Source organism: Amia ocellicauda, chromosome 13 (assembly GCF_036373705.1).
Source record: "Amia ocellicauda isolate fAmiCal2 chromosome 13, fAmiCal2.hap1, whole genome shotgun sequence".
Classification (NCBI taxonomy): Eukaryota; Metazoa; Chordata; class Actinopteri; order Amiiformes; family Amiidae; genus Amia; species Amia ocellicauda.
The window spans coordinates 22,210,775-22,232,663 of NC_089862.1; the positions used below are offsets into that span (position 1 = coordinate 22,210,775).

General features: G+C 38.9%; 1 protein-coding gene across 1 annotated transcript; it reads right to left on the reverse strand.

Moving 5' to 3' along the window:
• Positions 1-1,334: 1,334 nt before the first annotated feature.
• asmt2 (acetylserotonin O-methyltransferase 2) lies at positions 1,335-21,810 on the reverse strand. The gene is made up of 9 exons (XM_066720164.1): positions 20,139-21,810; positions 19,132-19,221; positions 15,672-15,846; positions 14,126-14,255; positions 13,807-13,875; positions 12,614-12,732; positions 11,939-12,076; positions 6,571-6,693; positions 1,335-5,082 (listed from the first exon to the last, which is right to left on the reverse strand). The coding sequence occupies exons 2-9, from the start codon at positions 19,210-19,212 to the stop codon at positions 4,871-4,873; spliced, it is 1,047 nt and encodes a 348-aa protein (XP_066576261.1). The 5' UTR covers positions 19,213-19,221; positions 20,139-21,810; the 3' UTR covers positions 1,335-4,870.
• Positions 21,811-21,889: the final 79 nt, after the last annotated feature.

Genomic DNA, 21,889 nt, shown 5'->3' on the forward strand with positions numbered 1-21,889 from the left:
TATCTAGAGACTAATTGCTACTTACTCTGTATTTCTTGTATTTTCTAAGCTATAAGATCACAGACCTTGCCTCCGCCCTAGTCTTGCACTCTGTAATTGGAGTTCACACAGACCAGACCCCACAGAACCAAGTGTATGTTTGGAAAGCATGGAAGCAATCACCTTTAACCTAAATAGACGGAAGAGGTCCATCTGCAGCTTGATTGCTCTGAAGTGCCAACACTGCAAAATGTCAAGATGCATCGTTATCAATCCATTGGTAAATGTTCAGCTCAAAGAGGGGATCATTTTGAATAATTATTGGTAATTTTAAGTAGTATTTCCAGCATTTTGTTACAAACATCTTTTAATCAATTTCTCAAGAGAACAATTATCAGCCTCAGAGTGTTGTTTAGATTTACTTTAAAGGATCCTTTTTGCACCCTTTGGACTTGTGCACAACACAATCGATGTAATTTAGGAATTGCCCTGTATTTCTGATTAGATGCTATGCAATCAGGATTTACTTGAATCCCCACTTTACTTGATAGTTTGTAATCCCTGCAGGGATAACCATGCTCAGTGTCTGCCCCTTTAAGTTTTATTATTAAAGGAAAGTGTGCAATGTGAGGCTGCGGGATCAGCTGGACTCTGGCGGGTGCACAGCTGTTCCAGTCTTGCCCTATCTGGAGCAGGTGGGGTCTCCTGTGCTGGCAGGCTGTGCTGCTGAAGCAGTCTTGTTATGGAAAAATAGGAAACAGATGGGCGAGAAAAGATCTATAAATAATGAGCCGGGTCTTAAGTTTCTGCTCCGAAACCATTACACTAATATGAGTCACTCCTCTAGATGTGGATGAGCCATTATTACAACGAGGATTATATTTATGAAGACGACAATTATTATTATAATTAATATTCTCCTCGATTGGAAAAGTAGTTAGAATTCACATTCACTTCTATATAGGGGAATGAATTAATCATTTTAGATGGTTCTACCTCTTCAGTTATCATTCCTTTATTTCAGTGTACTTTAAAATCAGACTATATCTATCTAGGAATTTAATTCATTTAAATCATTTCTCAGGAATTATGTTATTCTCTAATGAGGTGCATTCTGTTCTACGTGATCTTTTGGGCTGAGTATATTAGAGTCATCTCTTGCCACAAAGCCTTCTGAATAGATGTCCTGTTTCAAATAACCAGATGCTTTACACCATTTGCACTAGTTTGTTCCCATTAAAAGATTACACAAATTCAGCACTCTATTTTTCCCAGTCAATAGACAGGAAAGGGATTAAAAACAGTCCCTTCAATTTAAATGCCCCAGAGATCAACTTGTCATATAAAGAACACACTTAACATTTCAAAATCAAGATTTATTACTTACAATAGCGTATTTAGTATTTTTATACACATTTTGTTTGACACACATGGAAGTGACTTACAGAATATTATCAAAAGTTAAATAGACAAAGGCAGTGACAAAACATTTCAAGGCAGTTGTCTATGAAAAATGTCCTTGGTAGTTTATTACCTCCTTCAGAATATCTTACAAATTTGTTTAGATTATCTTACGAACACCTGGATAAGAAAAGAAAATGCACTGTAAAATAACTAGGCCTCTAAAATCAATCCACTTTATACATCAATTACAGGGAACTCACTTTCTTAGCTTTAAACGCTGTAGTACTGTTGAAATGACAAGACTGGCAAGAAATAGGATGAAGGATCAAATTAATATTCTTGAACAGAGTAGCTGCCTTTCTTTGGCAAGGATGGCCATTTAATGTCCCTCATGATATTTAAGAACAAACATTGTCCTGGCAGAAAAACATTTGGAAAGGCAACCCGATTCTTGCTGTAATTACCCTTGTATGTCAGGAAATGCCAGAAATTGTAAGTCTGCTTTAGGAAGCAAGACAAAAATGTGGTAACGAATCTAGATTTTCCACAGATGCAAGGTTTTGACACCTTCATACTTTATTTTTACACTATTAATTGTTAATTCATTAAAGCATTAATGTACATACAATTGTAATACATTGTTTGGATTGGGAAATTCATTCAAAATGCAACTACTTTTTGTAATTAAGATAAATTATGAATAGCTCAGAGTAATAAATTCAGTGTTTAAAAAAAAACAATATACTTCATAAAATCAATGAAACAGAAAACACAAATTAGCATGCAAAAGCTAGAAAACACTTTTTTCCTATGCAAGTCAGAGGTTAACAAGGAGGGTCAATAAGTCTGCTTCAATCATACTTGCTTAAAATGCTCTGTTCATTCAGTAAAAGCAATCACTGTATGCTACCAATATCCCTAGTCATGTGATCTCTACCCAACTTCACTTCAGCCACTGGGTTACTGTGCTAGAAAGAGAATGAGGAATCCCATGCAGTAGACCCTGTAGGGCATCCATGGAAGACAAATTAAAATGTCATTCTCAACTGAAAAGAACATGTATTAGCAGTTAATGAAACTGGGCACAAAGAGATGGGTTTCACCAATCCACTAGGAAGCTGCTGCACCTTGTCACCTGCTAAATGGAGAGTGATAAAAGGGATGGGACCAGTGGTTTACACTCTGCAAAACACGAGAAGGCCCCAGGGTGGACCTTACAATCCTTACAGGGGTGCACAGGGGTGAACCACAGCTGTACAATCTGTACACAAATAGGATTAGAAGCTTTGAGGCAGATACTTTTAATCACTTGCACTATAACCTCCCTCCTTTTGGTCTAGTTGACGATTAGAAATAAAAGTTGATAAAGTCTAAGTCATACACTGTGCCTCTGCAATCATACATTATGTGAGGGTTTCCCAAAACAGATGCTTTATTGACCTCTTCTGCATCCTTTGCAATTAGAGATTCAGCCGCACATCTGCTACCTCCCGCTCTGCCAATGCTGTACAGCTTTTTCCTAGATAACTTTATTCTAAATCTTACATTTGCAAGGAAGGCAATATGCTTCTTCAAAACCATTTCACTAGTCTGGATCTAACTCGGCTGTAATAGAGTGCTTCGTTGTTCCTGAACCTGGGAGCTGATCTTGTGCACAACCATGGCAATCTCTACTGATTAGGTTAATCCGGTAAAATAGTAACTGACTAGATAACAAAAACTATGGACACTTATAGTAAACCCCTCGATTTGCACTGTGGTCAATGGAGTGATTTCTGTTGGACCTTTTGTTCTTTCAACGCTTTGTGCATTTGAATCAAAGGATGGTAGGGGATAGCGGTTTGCCAAGCAATTCTGCTAACCATAGCAATGTCTTTGTGTGTTTGGCAGCATACTATCCAATTGAAGCCAAAAATAAATACAATTATTCTTCATAATAACATTAAAAACTCTTTAAAAGGTGTGATTTATCTCCTCAGTTTAGCTGAGTGGTAAGTCTGATTTAAAGAGTAAAGGGTCAGTAAGATGGAAACTAAAAACAGTGAAAGCACAGGCTGAAACAGCAGCAGATATTTACAGCCAGGACCTTTCAGGCCTACCTAACTTGCAATCAACGTTTCAAGCAGCTTCAGAGCAGCTGACGTATGTCACCAGACCCTAAAAACACCTGAACCTTACTGTGCATAAGTCAGTCTATTTGGTTTTCATGGTTATGTTGTGTTCATTTATATATTCCTCAACATTTCATATTAGTAGTAGAAGTGGTAAATTAACAGGTATTTTATCAGAGGTCTAAATTACTTTTTGTTTTTTTGTTTGTTTTAAAAACATGCATTAAGTGCAAGGAAGTCCCAGGTTTGCAGTGTAGGGACCAAGTGCAGGATTATATAAATGTAGAACACACTTCGGAATACGATGTGCCAAAAACAGCACAGCAGATTGTCAAGTGGGTGTCAAGTTATCGCGCTCAACAGCCAGAAAAGCTGGTCAACAGTGTTTCCCCTGTGTTCATCAGGGTAAGATCACAGATAAGGGCAGAAGCAAAAAAAATCCTGACCAGCTGGGTCAGTTAGTTTTGTACAATGAGAAAAACAGTAGTGTGGGTTAGTGCAACTCTACAGAGAGACAAAAGGCAAGAATAAACCATCCCACCTTGCGGGTTCAAATGCATTTTGTCACATTTTTCACACTGTCAATGTACCAAATCTGACTTCTCCATGTACTCTTCTTAGCCAGAAAAGAAAAAAGAAAAAAATCATGTTCCTCAAGTTCACATGTAACAGTGAATGTAAGCCTCTTAAACTCTACATACAAATGCATTTGTCTGTGTGACAAACATATTTCAGTGCTATAGCTACAGTGGAGGTGTGAACTGAAGGTGATGAGAAATTGTTTTCTAAGCAATTAACAACTCAAGCTTCATATAAACTGCATTGATATCTACAAACTCACACATAACCATATGGGGGCACAAGAATTCAGCAGATATATTTTGCCCCCACCATGATACCTCCCACACAGACAAGTGAGGATTTACAGAGTTCAAGGAGCTTCCCGATGCCACATTGGGCATGCACTGGTACATTCAAAGCCAACACACAGAAGTCATCTTTCCTGGCTAAGGCTGGCGCTGAGAATTCTGATTTGGGAGATTGACAGTGTTGCCATTATGCAGATGTTCTGGAGCAAAAACATATACAATGACTAAATACATTTAGAGCAGCAAGGTGGAAGAGTTTACATTTTCATTTTTATTACAGTGTGGATTAACCCTTTAAAAGGTCTTGTACATATTTTTTGTGATTGTCATGATCTAGTGCAAACATTTATCAGGCGGGATTAACCATCTTATTTTGTGGTCTCAAACGCTTTTTGCTTCTGTGTCTGTGTCTAATAACAAACTCATTACGATAAATACAGAGCACGAGGCATGCACACTTACGGGACGATTTCACAGGATGGCTGTGGCCTGTGTTCTACCTGGTGCTTATTTAACTCCCAGAATTGCATCGTAAGACTTTCCCGTTCTCCGGACTTGGGTATCCTTGAATCCCGCGGCAGAGAGCATCCGGAAATACTCGGAGGGGGTGCGCTCCTTGCCCTCCGTCTGGACGAGCATGTTGAGGGAGAAGATCTGAGCCATGACTGGGCCTCTCTTGTTCTCAAAAAGGAGGGCCTCCACGATCAGGACACCACCACCTGCCAGAGAGATGCATCACATAGGTGTCACAGAACCAATGTAAACTACACCTGCACTTCAATCACTTGTGCAGAAGCACAATTCTGTTTCCTCTACACTCCTAATTTCAATTTCAAATTAAATTGTCGTCTTTTCAGGGTCTCCTCTTCAGACTTCATTTTTTCTCATTTGAATTGCCAGTTATTTTGGAATAACCAATTATTCATCACCTCTACTAACTAGGAGCGATGAAAGCAGCTAAGCTAGCATGTTTTCTGCTGACAGGCCCTCTGCTTCTGTTCACACGTCGAGTCCACAGTGCAGACAGCAAGGCTATGGCATCATAGGGAGGCCTAGCACAGCCCTCACTGATAACAGTGGGCTGACAGCTGCCACAGAATTTACAGTTGCTTGACATAGTTTAGATTCAAACCAGACATGTCCAGACTATAGGGCTCAACTTAATAAAATGATTAATTTTCCACCTGAAGCCCCCTTCTTACTAAATAAGTATTTTGCCATAACTTTTTCTGCCATATGGACTTTAATCCGTCACAAACTGATATATAAAACCTTCGAGAACTCAAGTTAATTAAATTAAACTTACATTTTCCAGTGAAAATGTTTAACTTGAATATCTGTTTTTCCAGTTCATCCTGCTGTTGAGCATTTCAATATAGCACATAGCCTTTCAATCATGTTCCCAGTGCAAGAAAAGCAGTAATAATCATTAAAAAGCAGGAGCTGTGTTTTTAGTGCTGTACAGTAAAGGAGCTGTGAAACTGTCTGCAGCTTTTTAAGACTGACAATAATTCTTAAAAAAAAAAAAAAAAAAAAACTTAATGTACATAAATGTAAAGTCCTTATCTATACTTAGGACTAGACCAAATCAAAACTTTGACCTACCTGCGAATTGAAAAGTACAAATCTGTACCCTGTCAAAGGCTGAATTGATTTGCGATTCGTGGATGGGAGGATGTTTTGATTTGGAATAGTCCTCACTTTGCTGAGGGGTTCACAGATCAAAATTAGCTTTTATAGCACCTTGCAGCAGCTACAACTTTTTAACTTCTTAAAGATTGTACCCAAAAAGTCAAAATAAAAACACTATTAACATATTCAATTAAATAAGGAAGAAATGGTCTAATATTTAAAATCTCACACATGCATCTGACCATTTCACATTTTCTTGTGAATGTCTCAATGAAATCAGCCCAAAACTGGCTTCTTTTTATTATTATTATTATTATTATTATTATTATTATTATTTTTATTTCTTGGCAGACGCCCTTATCTAATAACCGAAAATCATGTGGTTGAGAAAACGAAGAATCACACTAACAAGAGAGAGTCTAGAGCGAAAAAAACGGCATATTTCTGATTAGGCCAACTCCATTGAAATGCAAGATATTTTTAGCAAGTTGCTAAAATGCCGCTAACAAAAATAAGGTCTAAAACTCTTCGATTGTAAAGCAGCACTTGAGATGTCAACGGGGAGCTGTGCAAACCTGGCTGGCACAGTGAGTGGAGCCTCTTCAGCAGCTGAACGCACCTCTCCTCCTTCCAGTCATGAATAATCCGGGCGAGAATGTAAACATCGGCTGCTGGAATCTCGCTGCTGAAGAAGTCACCTGCAAGCGATCGGAGAGAGCGGAGCACCCAGAGATGAGACCACATTGACTCTAACATGCAAATCGGGGGAGAATGTACAGCTGTCAGGTTCATAACAAAACACAAGCATCCGGTAGATATATTTGCACAATGGTTACATTTTCTATATTCATGCTTTCTTAAAAAATCCTCACTGGAGGAGTGGAGAGAAAAAAAAAAAAAGTTGTCCAGGGTGCCTGCCACTCAGCTACCAGAAAGTCTGTAGACAGTCACTCATTCTCATAATGAAAGTCAGGTCTTGTGGGGACTCTCCAATTGCTCAACCTGCTCAATACCAGAGTACAGAAGGAGCCCTACCATTAAGCTGGACAATTCCCTCCCAGGCTGGGCCATGCAGCAACTGTCTGAGAATGCCCTGTTGCAGCATCTATAAGCCTGAGTTGTGATTCAGAGAGACGGTCAACAGGGGAGGGGGGAAGGATCTCTTCCAGTTGCCAACTAGAGTATGTCACGGATGATGGATTTCTTCCAGCCCTTCTGTTGACACTTTAAACGTTCTCATAGAAACCACTGTTTTGAGACAGTGACAGAAGAACCTTACTTGACTTTGGTCATTCCAGGACAGTGTGGGAGTCTGGTGCTGTGAATTGTTAAATTTTTCCAAACTGAGACACAAATAGATGATAACAGTTATTGACTTCACGGTAACGACATCAAATGGTAAATAAATGCCAATTGTGTCAAGGTTTTCATGAGAACAAGTGGGAATATTGATACATTATACAGAGGAACTGGACATTTTCCAAGCAAATTAAAATCTACTTTTAACAAACACCTTTTAAAAAGAAACAACAAAAAGCCTTTTAAAAAGCTGCTACATTTCACCATCTCATGTGGTGACCTCTGCGATTACTAGCCTGTGCCACAATATTACATTCTTGAAATATCTCCCATCACCAAAACATAACATACAGCCCTCAAAATGTGAATCAGACACAAGAAATGATCCTCCCTGTGACCCATGGCAAAATTCAAAACCACAGCCCTCACTCCCGAGTGGTAAACAGAGAAGTGAAAAAGTGGATTTGTATACAATCCCCTGCATTAATTATTTTAGAGTTGTTTCTTAAACGCTGAATAATACAAAATAAATACCACAGAAGATGGAAGCAGTTTTTTAAAAGGGGCTGTTGTGAGCTCCTTCAGCGGGAGGCTGGTGCTGCAGGAACTACAAGCTTCCTCATCGACAGCCCAAGCCAACAGCCTGGTCCAGAAGGACACGGGCTGCTGCTCAGTAACACAAACGGGACACAGTGGTTTTTTCTTCATCCACTGGTAGACATCTGGAGACCTCAGGCTCTTATACAGGGAGCTGCCAGGGAGGGAAAAAAAAATCCCTACTGCTTTTCCTTTGAAAGGGGCCCATATCCCTGCACAACTTCAGGTTACTGGGCCTGACACAGTTTTCCCATGTTCGCTTTCATCCGTCAGGGCACACACACGAGCCCAGCATCTGAATGACTCCAACTTATTATTCATGCCATCTTTTCATGTCTTTTATGAATTGTAAAGCAGCTGGGTATCTGTACGCAGCCAGCACTGCCTCATAAATACTTCAAGGAGCTCTCTGTGGGCAAGAGCCAAGTGTCTAGGAATGAAGTTCCCGCTGATTGCTCAGCCTCTTCAATTTGCAACATAAACGCACAGACCGGGAGCACAACACCACAAAAACAACAGTGGATGCAAAGAGCAAGATACAGCAGGCTAACAATCAACCTCCACCCACGCCCCCCTGCCCCCAGCACTCATTCCATTACACGGCAACCGGTAAAGAAGCCCTGTAACATCAAATTGTCTGACCTTCATTCTCTAGAGATATCACAATATCCACTGGTTGAAACTGCTTATTTAATAGACTATTTAGAAGACACAAATTACTTAATTACGATTTTTCTTGCTGTACCATGAAGTGTACAGTAAAATAAGTTCCAAAAACAATCTCAAGATCGCTTTGCATTATGTTTTGTTAATTATACACACTGGTGTAATATGGCCACACACATAACAGTCTTACACTTTATTTATGATATACTGGTTCCTGCAAAGACACCAGATGTTTTAGATATTTAAATGTGCATAGAGGTTTAAGTCTGACACCTTATTTGCATTGCAGTATCTAACTGAAAAACCTAGGGCCCAGACCATTTTCATGTCAATATGCTAAAAACAAAGGTGTTGCATAATTTCTGTATGTTGGAAAACATTCATATGAAGAGGTGTAATGGAAAGCCACATCAAAACAACAAGCAACTAGAATAAAGTTAGACAACGCCAAGAGGAAATCAAATGAAGAGGTTTCAGCAAGTGCAGAGGTTAACATGGCTTCTTGCAAAAGCTAAGAGGAGATGCTTTTCCATTGTGTGCTCTTTATTGCAGCAGGACTCTTGCTGAGCTTGGTACTTTTCAACATTTTTCTACACACTACTTGCTTTTAATATGCAGATTGTTTTTTTAAATGTATAGATTTTAACAAGTCCCTCCACCACTCAGCACACAGATTAGTTACTTCAAAAGGCACATTGCTCTGCATCGCATTATTGCAGTTTAAAGTAGCATTTTAATAGAAAGGATTTATACATAAATGCTCAATTCAGCATCGGATCTGTGATTAAATTGAGAAAAGGTTGTGAATTAACAAAGCTAATTATAGTTTTAAAGACAGGTAGAGATGACTACCAAGCCTATTCATTGTACAGCACTTGTGTACAAAATGTATGAATTAAAACCTTTTTATTGATTAAGATACCACAGGATGTCATGAGTATTTGAGCTCTTGGCTGAATTCTGAAGGAGGAAAATCCAAATAATAATCTTGCTGTTGAATTTCTTAAATTATTCTTAAATGATTCTTGTTGGGAAATGGTTCCGCTTTAAATATCAAACAGGCATACTGGAGAAAGCCTAAAAACCATTCAGTTGAAAACAACCAAAAAGAGCAGCAGAGACCTCTACTGGCAGCTCAGAGTGAGGAGGCCTGGTTTTTTTGGACACGTCTTCTTAATCTTACGCATGCTTGTAGAACTTAGTGCATCATGGGAACCAGATGGCAGGGCTGCTTTCAGTTGTGCAGGGCCGTGTGCAACCCACACCAGACTGGCACGGCTCCTTAACCAGGACCAAGAGCGCCGCCTTTCAGGGGTCGGACCATTTTATCTACCTTACCAGCTAACTCCAAACATCTGCTGTGTACATTACAAGATCCCTACTTATCATCCTGCCTTGGCCACACTGTATGTAATTTTGAAAGCTATTCCAAATGTTCTGAAATAGCTCCCTGCTTTTGAAGTGGCATCTTGTTGTGCCATTCTTCATTTTTACAACTCTGAGTCATGTTTTTACAGCAAAGTCTCAAAAAAAGGAAAATAAACTACACTTGATAAAATGACTACAGTTGAGTAAATGCCATTATTTATAAAATGTACACATTTTCATTCTGAGAGTTCTTACTACTAGGACTGAAACTGTTTTTTTAGTTTTTTTATGCAAGAATAATACAATATAGCAATGTAGTGAACTGTTGAAACCAATATGTCAAATGTGCCTAGCTTAATTACCCAGGAGAATATGGCTTAGTGGACTTCAGAAAATGTCCCGCAGCTGTCAACCATGTAGGTTCAGCATATTCCACTTACTTTAAATGGCCATATACCCACGGCTGATCACTGCAGTCCAAAAAGTGGTAAGAGATACCTAATGTCACAGTAATACTCATTGGTGATATGCAAATAATTACTTTAAAATTGGATCTGTGTGGAATAGGCCTTTGGGTGCATCTCAATACCTCTTGTGTGTGGTTCAGCAATAATAGAGTCTTGTTTCACTTGCCAGCTGCTGAAAGCAATAATATGACAGAAGAAAATCAGTCCCAGTGAATATTCTCTCTCTGGCTCACCAGTGCGTTAGAGCATTCACTACCATCAATGCTCTTGTCATGACAATACAGTAGTGGAGAGTATTCGCAAACCTACATTAGAAACAATGTTATTTGGAGATTCAATTAATTTAAGACATTGTTCATTAAACTAAACTTATCTGTTATACAGATTTATATTTTGGATATCGATTATACCTACCAAAAAGAAAAGGGTGTAGAACTTTTGAATGTCAATTAATTGATTTCTATGGAGTGGCTATGCAATAGTTTTGTCTCAATTCTGAACGATACTTAATCAAATTAATTACTGAATTCTACAATTTCAAATAAAGACTATACAAACTTAACTGTACATTCAGCTAGCTTATATAATCAGTCCAGAATATGTAATAACTTAATTTACTATTTATATACAAAATACATTCTGCAGAAAAAAGGCAATTCATTTTAATACAATTCCTCTCCTCCACATTTGCCTTTGCAACTTCCTACCCAGTTTAAAAGGTTTTACATCCAAGATTACAGTAAATACAATTTTATACTAGATGGCACTGTTGTACCACAAGCCTCACTGCCAATATAGAATTGGACACCATTCTGCCAAACAGTTATGAGAATAGGATTATCACAAAATTAGACAGGAGTTTAAAATTCATACCAACACTGCATGCATTCTTCTCCACAACAGACATCAATATTGCTCTACTTCACTTCTTACTGTACATCCTCTGCAAGTGACTCCAACCACATTAGAGTCCTTATATAAAATGCCTTTTCTCTGAAGCACACCAATTTTCACAGCTTTCCAAAACATGTTTTATTATAGATTACACATAGTTTGCACAAAATAATTTTGGTCTTTATTGTAGTTGCTTTAGAATCCTCTGGGATTCTGGCTGTCTGCATTTAAAAGTGCACAAGTTGTAAATCCATTAAGTATTGAATACCATAAGTATTTAACTGATTTTCCATTAACCAATATGACTTAAATGCTGAAGTACTTCATACAACATCCTTAAACTAAAGAGAAACTTCACTGAAGGATTTCCATACTTAGGTCTATAAAGAACACACATTCAAATCAGAGAAGTTTATTTCCTGGTAACACAATGTACTAATACAACCAAAAATAAAGTAACTAGTTCACATAAATGTATATCTACATGGACAAATCATGGTCCATCACATACAAGTGCACATCACAAGCAGTTATGCAATATAGCAAGTCCACTGCTTCACAGAAACTAGAAACTCAACCCACAGTGCAATTTGCAAAGTTTCAGCCTTTCTTTAGGTATTAAATGGAAAGGGTGCTTCAGAAGCAAGCTTACCTTCCTGAAAACTAATGGTGTCATCGGCTTCTAAATAATGTTTCTTGGCCATCTCCACCACCTTCGGCAAATCAAACACAGTGACAGAGGAGTCTGGGTAGGCCTTGGATACCTCACGTGCCAGAGCTCCCGTGCAGCCTGGAGAGAGAGGGCATGCAGCTCAAAGACAAGTGATTTAGGGCCAGAGGAATCAGCCACCGTTGGTTTACCCAATTTACAGCATACACAGATACACATTTACCATTTAGGTTTTCAAAAAATATTGACATTGTGTTGCGATCTTGATGTTATTTACCGTATTACTAATAATAAAGTACAATTTGTATGGCCTTAGTACTCACATCTTTTACATTTTGAAATCAAGTTCAATGCTATCAAATTGGACATTTTGGAACTTTGAGAAGACCTCAGTGAAACAAACTGGAGGTGATGTTTCATTTAAATAAAGCTTAAATAACCTTACAAAACCTCAGAAAATATTTTTTTAATCCGATAGTGGGATAGGAGCAACACCCCTGCTCTTTAGAAAGACAACTGACCACAATATAGATTGGCAAAATTGTAACAAAATCCAAAAACCACCATCCTGAAACAAATGTGGATTTTCTGGACCGTTTGCCGTCACACGTTTATAACAGCCAGCATTAAGCACTCACCAAACACAAACTGGCATACCTCCAAGGTCAACTACTGTTTTGAAAGGTGAAAGGTCAAATGCAGTCACAACATCATGCCCATCAATGACCCAAGTTGAGTTCATCAGTCCCATGAACTTCTGCATTTCATCTTCAGATCTGAAATACGACAGTTAAAATACAAGATAATAGGACAGATAGGGTATCAAATGTCTCAAACTAGTATACTCACTTTAATTACACATATGAACTACGTTGCACATGGTATTCTGAATCAAAGAAAGCAAAACAAAAATTGGTTCTTTCTGGAACTAATATTCAAAAGAAAAAGTCACTTCCGGGTCTTCATCAGTTAATGGAAAGGTCTAAACTGTGAGTGGACAACCTATTAGGCTCACAATCTAAAATAAAATGTAATTGTTCAATGCAATGTTTTTTGTTTTGTTTTTTAGATGAAAAATTTTAATTTTATAAAAAGACTGACACTGAAAATATATTTATTCATGGTTCAATGCTAAGTAAATTACTAGAGAGTTCACACTTCTCATTAATATTCTCTGCTTGTCATGGTGTAGTAAATGAACAGGAACCTTCCTACATAGGCAGGCATTAAGTCAGCAGTGTCAAAACAAGTTAAATCCGCATTAAAACAGTGAAGTGAGGTGAAAGATTAACAATGGATTTATTTCCTCAGGTTGAACAGCCAATTAAAACAAACCTGAACAGCTTTTTTCACTCAAAATAGCCTTTACACATTCCTAAGTAGCAAAGGGAAAAGCACCATTCCAAACAGCAGTCCAGTAAAGGTTTGGCAGGCCTAAAACAGTATCTATGCTCTTAAGATTAAGCCCCTTCATCAATCCTATTAAGCATCAAAAACAAAGAACTGTTTCAACTGCCAGTGAATGTTGGCATAGCGGTAATGATTTGTTGATGTAATTTTCCGTTAAGCACCTTACATGCTTTCTCTTTTCTTTGTACATGGAATCCTGATCGTTTTTTGTTTTTTTTCTCAGTTATCAAAAACAATAATCTTATGAAAGGTTAAATCTGCACCAAATAAACAAAACAAAACCATCCCACCTTGATATAAAAGGCACCCTTCCAATATCCAAAATCCCACTTCAGTTGTTGGTGCAAATGTACCCTTTGAGGATTCATTGTGAAGGAAACATTCAAAAGAACCAATAATGCTCATATTGAAACATTTCTGCAATCTTTTAATATCCTCACCTGTATACAGCTTCAAAGAGCTCATCTGATGAATGTCCAAAGGTTTTCTCATATTGGTTTTTCCCTTCCCTGCAAAATAAGTTCTTGTAACTATTAAAGGATGGCACTCCATATCTGTACATCATCACCATCATATACTTCTGTCAACCTGCTAGCTTGTGAAGATCACTAATTTCTAGTCTGAATGTACACGTTACATCTTATATTGGGGATGACAAAATACTTTATCATAACCCTGTTTTTCTGTGTCCAGTGAATTTATAAACAGGCTTGAGAATTAAATGTTTTACTGATTTGAGCAGATTTCACAATAACTCACCTAACAGCATCAGCCATGTTACCCCACAGTGGGTAGATAGTCTTTGACTGATAGATAATCATGTCAAACAGGGACTTGGGACTGGCTTTGGCCAAATAAAGGTTGGCCACATCGGTGCTGCTGTACAATGCTGGAATACAAAAAACAAAAACAAATATATATTTTAGCCAATAAGGACTTACGGCACTTTACATTAATCAAAATAAATAGCAGAAACTGAAATGCAGGTAAATTGTACATTTCCTTGGTTACCCAGTCTTTTTAACAAATGCACTGAAATCTATCAATTCACTATTAACTTCTACTTAATGATAACGCCTGACAGTGTCAAGTCTCTGGTTTGCATGGGCTATGCTAGCAAAGTCCAGTAACGAAATATAGCGATTCCAAATTGTGAAAAGGGATGTTTGCAGACTCCCCTACCATCCTCCTGGGTGACTTCAACATCCATCTTTCCAACCCCTCCCACTCTGCTGGACCTGTTCCCCTCCACATCACCCCCTTTCTTTCAATCACTTTGAATCCTCAGCCAATAACCCCTGCAAACTCAGTTCTCTACCTTCTCCTCCCTCTTTAAGGGGCAGTTCAGCATCACCTCTTTATTATTTCACCACACACTCCTTGACCCTCTGCAATCCAGCTTTTACACTCCTCCCTCCACTGAAACAGCACTTTGCAATTTCTATGTCTACCCCATCATTTAGCACATACCTAGGACTTAAATGTATTACGTCTACACACTTACAAGCTCAGTACTTATTGTACTAGGATGCAAGCTTATTGCGTCTTGTACCGATTGTATTACTGCACTTTTGTAATGCTTTAAAATGTTTTTGTTGACAAAGTTATCCCAGATAAGGGTGTCTGCCAAGAAAAACATGCCTTTCAGCATTTTCCCAAACAAACAAATGAAGACCAGAAAATCCTGTTCTTAGCAGCATCTAGTAAAGTTATTGTATACAATGTGCTATGCATTATTCAATTTAACCTGCAAGGTTTACAAGAAAACAATGCAATCAATGAACAAAATGTTACAAAAGTGCTATTAACTGTACAAAGAGGGTTGTTACACACCATTTAATTGGAGGCAACGTGATCATCCATTTGCACGGTTAGTCTTGGCTGGAGATTGGGAGTCTCGTTTCTATGCATCAGAGCAGCCTATTTATGTGTAATAGTGCTTTGATATCAGTGATGATTCAACCACAAAACAAGAAAATATTTCACCCACTGTATGTGCATATGATCAATCTGTATCCTAGTTGTATCCTAGTTCAGGGTGCTGAATCAACAGTGCGACATTTGACTTTCAAATGAGGCACGCATGCAGTAGATTTCGAAAACACATTCTGATGATCCGACCTGTCAAACCCCAATCCCCGTTTGTTGTTCTTGTCCTTTCCCTGGTGGCAGCCAATCGGTTAGCCCTCATTTATCGAAAAAATGTGAGATGGAAACCCTGTTCTGAAAGAACCCTGGAGTGGTAACCGAGTGAAAAAACAACACACAGGCAAATACAAAATAGCAGCTCGTTCGCGAACAATACCTTTTCCGTCCGTTTTTTCTACATCCACTATCTCTATTCCCACCAGTGCATCCAGGAGTCGCTCCATGCCATCCAGACTGGTGTGCAGCTCCTGAGATACACACTCCGCACTGAGGGGTTTCTGGGACTGAAGCAGGAGGTCAAAGACACCCAGCTCACAGGCAGAGAAGATCACCTGAGGGGAGAGAGAACAGCAGTGCGATGTGAAAACTGCTTTAAACAGGACTGTCAAATCCAGTGCTGTAACCATTTAAACACCACACTTAATTCTCTGTTGTTGATTTTGTATGTACTAGAAGTTACACCTGCCACATTGGGCTGCTCAAAATCCCATCCTTACATCCAGAACCTACAAGCTAATTAGCACTCATCAATTCATCACCTGCTAAAGACAAACACTTGAAACTCCAATTCATTCCAAATGAATACAGGTCTCAGCTGCTTAATACCGCTTTAATTCATATTTTTAAATCAAGCAGCTAATGAGCTGGTGGTCTCAAAACGCTGCACTGGAATTCAGTGTTTGAATGTAGCACAAGATACAATAATAAGCATGTAGAATTAAACGTGTGTGTAATTGGATTATCTGTAGTGGGCTGTGTACTGATATCCACAGGATTTCAGTTTAAAAGAATGGAGAGTTAACATAAGAACATAAGAAAGTTTACAAACGAGAGGAGGCCATTCGACCCATCGTGCTCATGTTCCCAAACCTTCAGCTTCAACCACATCGCTGGGGAGTTTGTTCCAGATTGTGACAACTCTCTGTGTGAAGAAGTGTCTCCTGTTTTCCTTTTTGAATGCCTTGAAGCCCAATTTCCATTTGTGTCCCCGGGTGCGTGTGTCCCTACTGATCTGGAAAAGCTCCTCTGGTTTGATGTGGTCGATGCCTTTCATGATTTTGAAGACTTGGATCAAGTCCCCTCCTCTGTTCCAGGGTGAAAAGGTTCAGTTCCTCAGTCTCTCAGTAGGACATTCCCTTCAGACCTGGAATAAGTCTGGTTGCTCTCCTCTGAACTGCCTCTAGAGCAGCGATATCTTTCTTGAAGTGTGGAGCCCAGAACTGCACACAGTATCCAGATGAGCTCTAACTAGTGCATTGTACAGTCTTAACATTACTGCCCTTGTTCTCAATTCTACACTTTTGACAATATACCCTAACGCCTTTTATTGCTTCCCCACACTGTTTGGATGGAGAAAGTGAGGAGTCCACATAGACTCCTAGTTCTTTCTCATGCGTTACTTCATCTAGTTCTATTCCTCCCATAGTGTAATTATAGTGGACATTTTTGTTACCTGCATGTATTACCTTGCACTTGTCCACGTTGAATTTCATCTGCCAGGTGTCGGCCCACAACTGAATATTATTTAAGTCCCTCTGAATAGTCTGTGCTGCCGAGATTATATCTGCTGAGCCACCTATTTTAGTATCATCTGCAAATTTGACAAGTTTGCTAACTATCTCAGAGTCAAGATCATTAATATACACTCACCTAAAGGATTATTAGGAACACCATACTAATACTGTGTTTGACCCCCTTTCGCCTTCAGAACTGCCTTAATTCTACGTGGCATTGATTCAACAAGGTGCTGAAAGCATTCTTTAGAAATGTTGGCCCATATTGATAGGATAGCATCTTGCAGTTGATGGAGATTTGTGGGATGCACATCCAGGGCACGAAGCTCCCGTTCCACCACATCCCAAAGATGCTCTATTGGGTTGAGATCTGATGACTGTGGGGGCCAGTTTAGTACAGTGAACTCATTGTCATGTTCAAGAAACCAATTTGAAATGATTCGACCTTTGTGACATGGTGCATTATCCTGCTGGAAGTAGCCATCAGAGGATGGGTACATGGTGGTCATAAAGGGATGGACATGGTCAGAAACAATGCTCAGGTAGGCCGTGGCATTTAAACGATGCCCAATTGGCACTAAGGGGCCTAAAGTGTGCCAAGAAAACATCCCCCACACCATTACACCATGGATGGATCCATGTTCTCATTCTGTTTACGCCAAATTCTGACTCTACCATCTGAATGTCTCAACAGAAATCAAGACTCATCAGACCAGGCAACATTTTTCCAGTCTTCAACTGTCCAATTTTGGTGAGCTTGTGCAAATTGTAGCCTCTTTTTCCTATTTGTAGTGGAGATGAGTGGTACCCAGTGGGGTCTTCTGCTGTTGTAGCCCATCCGCCTCAAGGTTGTACGTGTTGTGGCTTCACAAATGCTTTGCTGCATACCTCGGTTGTAACGAGTGGTTATTTCAGTCCAAGTTGCTCTTCTATCAGCTTGAATCAGTCGGCCCATTCTCCTCTGACCTCTAGCATCAACAAGGCATTTTTGCCCACAGGACTGCCGCATACTGGATGTTTTTCCCTTTTCACACCATTCTTTGTAAACCCTAGAAATGGTTGTGCGTGAAAATCCCAGTAACTGAGCAGATTGTGAAATACTCAGACCGGCCCGTCTGGCACCAACAACCATGCCACGCTCAAAATTGCTTAAATCACCTTTCTTTCCCATTCAGACATTCAGTTTGGAGTTCAGGAGATTGTCTTGACCAGGACCACACCCCTAAATGCATTGAAGCAACTGCCATGTGATTGGTTGGTTAGATAATTACATTAATGAGAAATTGAACAGGTGTTCCTAATAATCCTTTAGGTGAGTGTAGATTAGAAAAAGCACAGGCCCTAGTACTGATCCCTGTGGAACTCCACTAACAACCTCACTCCAGTTAGAAGCGACTCCTCTAATCGACACCCTCTGTTTCCTATACATCAACCAGTTTATAATCCATCGACTTACATTACCCTGAATGCCTAACATTAGCTAAATGTACTGAGACAAACCTTTCCCCACTGATAATGGATTGTATTACAGGAGATATATAGAAAAGTGAACAAGTTATGTAGAGAACAGTGGAGTAGTTAATCCATTTAAAGATTAACACAATAGGTCACTGTATCACATGTTTGGGAGTTAACTTCACCAGTCCAGAGAACAGCATTGAAAAAACATGTCAACGGGTAAGAGTTTTGACCTCATTCCTGTAGAAAACCAGACCTGTTCAGTCTTCCTTCTCAGACAGCAACAATCACAAAGGACAAGGGTCAATCAAATTCATGCCAACAACCTTGGAAAGGTGTCACGAGTCACAATAAAATTTGATAACAGATATAGATGCAGATCAAGGATAAATGATAAAGTCACTAAGTTGTAAAAAATGTTATAAAAGTTAAGGCATGAAGTTCAATACATTAGATTATCTTCCCAGTCTGTTTTATAACAATGACTCCTTGGACAGTATTGTATCCAGTGTCTTGAAAATATTATACATCAGAAACAGGACAGAATGAATTACTCCACTGTAAGGAGTGTGTTCCTCACAGTACTAACATAAATGCATGTCCCCATTTTCCCTTCAACTTGAGTAAGAAAATAAAAACATGTACCTTTGAGACTCTGAAGCCATTAAAATACTCCAACAGTTTGAAGGGGTAATCCAGCTCACTCTGAGAGAGATGTTCCGCCATGGCAAAAGACTATTGAAAAAATACAAATTCAAAAGAAAACCACAGTTACTCTCCAGTACAAGAAAAAATGTCATTACAAATACAATCTCTAACTCTGGTCACAGAACACTGCATGTTTATTCTAATTCAATTGAACTCCCAATTAATTACATATTGTAGCAACTAGTGACTTAATCAGTCTAGACTAATGGAATCCCATTTATAAAACCAAATGGGTTAATACATTTTGGTCAATTAGTATTAAGGGAGATAAAAGCTGTGCTGAAATAAGACATTTAAAGTAACACCTGGCAATTTGTCTTTGCTGAGAGTCTGAACTGCACTGTAAATCCTCTATGGCACTCATAGGACATCACTGTGAAGCTGGCACACTGCTCAACCTAAACGGCATTCAGCTTTTTAATCTATAGGTATTGCATTTACAATAGCAGTTTTAAAATTATGAATGTATTTTTCTGCTTGATTGCTCAGATGTACAACATATATATGTGTGTGTGTGTGTGTGTGTGTGTGTGTGTATGGAATGCAGTCTTTACACACAATACATCGTTAAGAAGTTCTACAATAAGAACATAAATTCAATATATTGTGGACTTTTTCTTCATTCAAATACATGCATGTCGTCTCGGAGATCATTTTTAGCTTTACACTGAACTCGCTCAAATAACCCCCGCGGGCTGTTGAGTCTCATCCAGCTGATGTGGACAATCCGAAGTGACATGCAGGAGAGGTGCCAGCCAGCCCGGTCGTCTGAGTTGCAGACTAATTAAAACCACCGATTTGAATGTTTAAATAAACAAACGTAGCTTTTTACGATTGGGATTTTGTTTACGATTCACGTTTATACGTCACATTATCAAAATTCCAGAACTGTCACCCTAATGGATTCACTTCAATGAATGGAATGTGCTCATACTTCTACTCACCCAGAAAAACACACGTCCCTGCTGCTTTATTTAGCCTCCTGTGTCACTTAAGGATGGAATGCACTAGCAAGTCGCGTTTTCCAAAGATATCCTTCCTCTTTGCGACCTGAACTGGTTTTCTTCAGCGTCTCGGATTTGGGAATGCTCTGTGCTTTACACTGACTTCAGATTCACCCCTGCAGCTTTTGCATCTTGTCACATGATTTCAGTCATTTTCTTTGTAATAGGTTCTCCCCCTCAGGGTTTTTTTTTGGTTTTTAGGAGTATGGCATGCATTTTAGGACAAAAATGCCGTCCCAGCATTTCTAAGACGTTGTACTATTATGAACGCTAGCGCTTTTTTTTTGTTCAAGAGTACATTTTTCGCCACAGTATTCTCACATGTAGGGGGAAAACCATTCAAGATCAAAAATAACGCAACCCAACAGCAATTCCATGCATTATTGGGGTGTTGTGTCATTTTCCATCTTTGCAACCTCCTCAGAAACACAAGTGCAATAAAAACTCCAATTAAGCCAGTCTCAATAAATAAACGTAAATAAAAATCCATGAACAATAATAGCTCATAACACACAAGAAGAGCTGCGACACAACACAAAGGCAGCCATAATGTATCCGCACAATACAATATACATTAACCCTTCATTAAACCCTAGTCAACCCAAATGGAGCAGAAAAGATAGATTGCGCCTAACACCTGAGTACTGTGCTAGTTTCCCTTTCAACAGAGCCGTGGGTTCTAGACCAACCTTATGAATATAAGACACTATGACACAGAAGTGACACACATCAATATCTATATTAGGCACACCATATGTCATATTATCCTGATTGCAATTATTAGTGTTAGTGCTAGATAACAGACCGTTATTAGAGGAGGCAATACATTCTTGTAATAAACAACATGTTGCTTCAGTTAGATAGCCTGGTTCAATTCAACTATTTCATTTAGAAACCTATGGATAGGCTTTTGAATTAGGGTGACCAACAGGCTTCCAAAAAATCCAGACAGGATTTTCAAGTTGCATTGCACTGGCATAAAACAATGCCGAAATCGACCGTTCATTCTTTATGAAACAACTGATTTGAGTGTTAGTTCAACTTCAAATCCCCAAAATAAAAACATCAAAGTATTGAAATAGTTGACGTTCACGTTGGTTACGGTGCTGGCAAGAGCGTGGTATATTCTCACCCAAGATGGCGGACTGGGCTCTTGTTCAGTTCCGCAGTTAAAACACGGAAAAGGCTTATCTATTGCTGTTGTATGTCTATGGTGGGAATTTGTTACGTAGTCAAAATGCACCAGCTCACTCGGGCTCAGACACGTTGTTTTAGTCACTACACATTCCTCGGTGAGTCGGAATTGCATCAACAATAGCGGCGGCAGCCAAGGGTAGACGTGTGAAGACAGGGACATCATGGAAGAGAGCACCTAGCACATACATATTTTATAGCATACAGCATCTACACTACTGAGGTTACAAATACACCAAATAGATGACATTATCTGACTGTATACATTATTTAAATGCTCTAAATACTCAAAACTACTCCCTTCTCTTCTGCAAATTAACGTTATATCACGTAATTAATATGTGTAGCATCCACTTTCTAAAGACTGCCTGATTCTAACTGTATATAGTGGACTTTATTTTAACAAATCGCATTATATATACTTGATGGAATTATGAAAAATTGGAAGAACGTATGCTTATCATTTCTCACAATTTGTGGCCTCCGCATCCACTAAA

Coding starts and splice junctions, on each gene's coding strand:
- asmt2 (XM_066720164.1), bottom strand. CDS start 19,212: ATGGCGGAACATCTCTCTCAGAGTGAGCTGGATTACCCCTTCAAACTG. Junction 13,876..14,125: donor AACATGGCTGATGCTGTTAG/GTGAGTTATTGT, acceptor CTTATTTTGCAG/GGAAGGGAAAAACCAATATG. Junction 12,733..13,806: donor CTCTTTGAAGCTGTATACAG/GTGAGGATATTA, acceptor GTCGTATTTCAG/ATCTGAAGATGAAATGCAGA.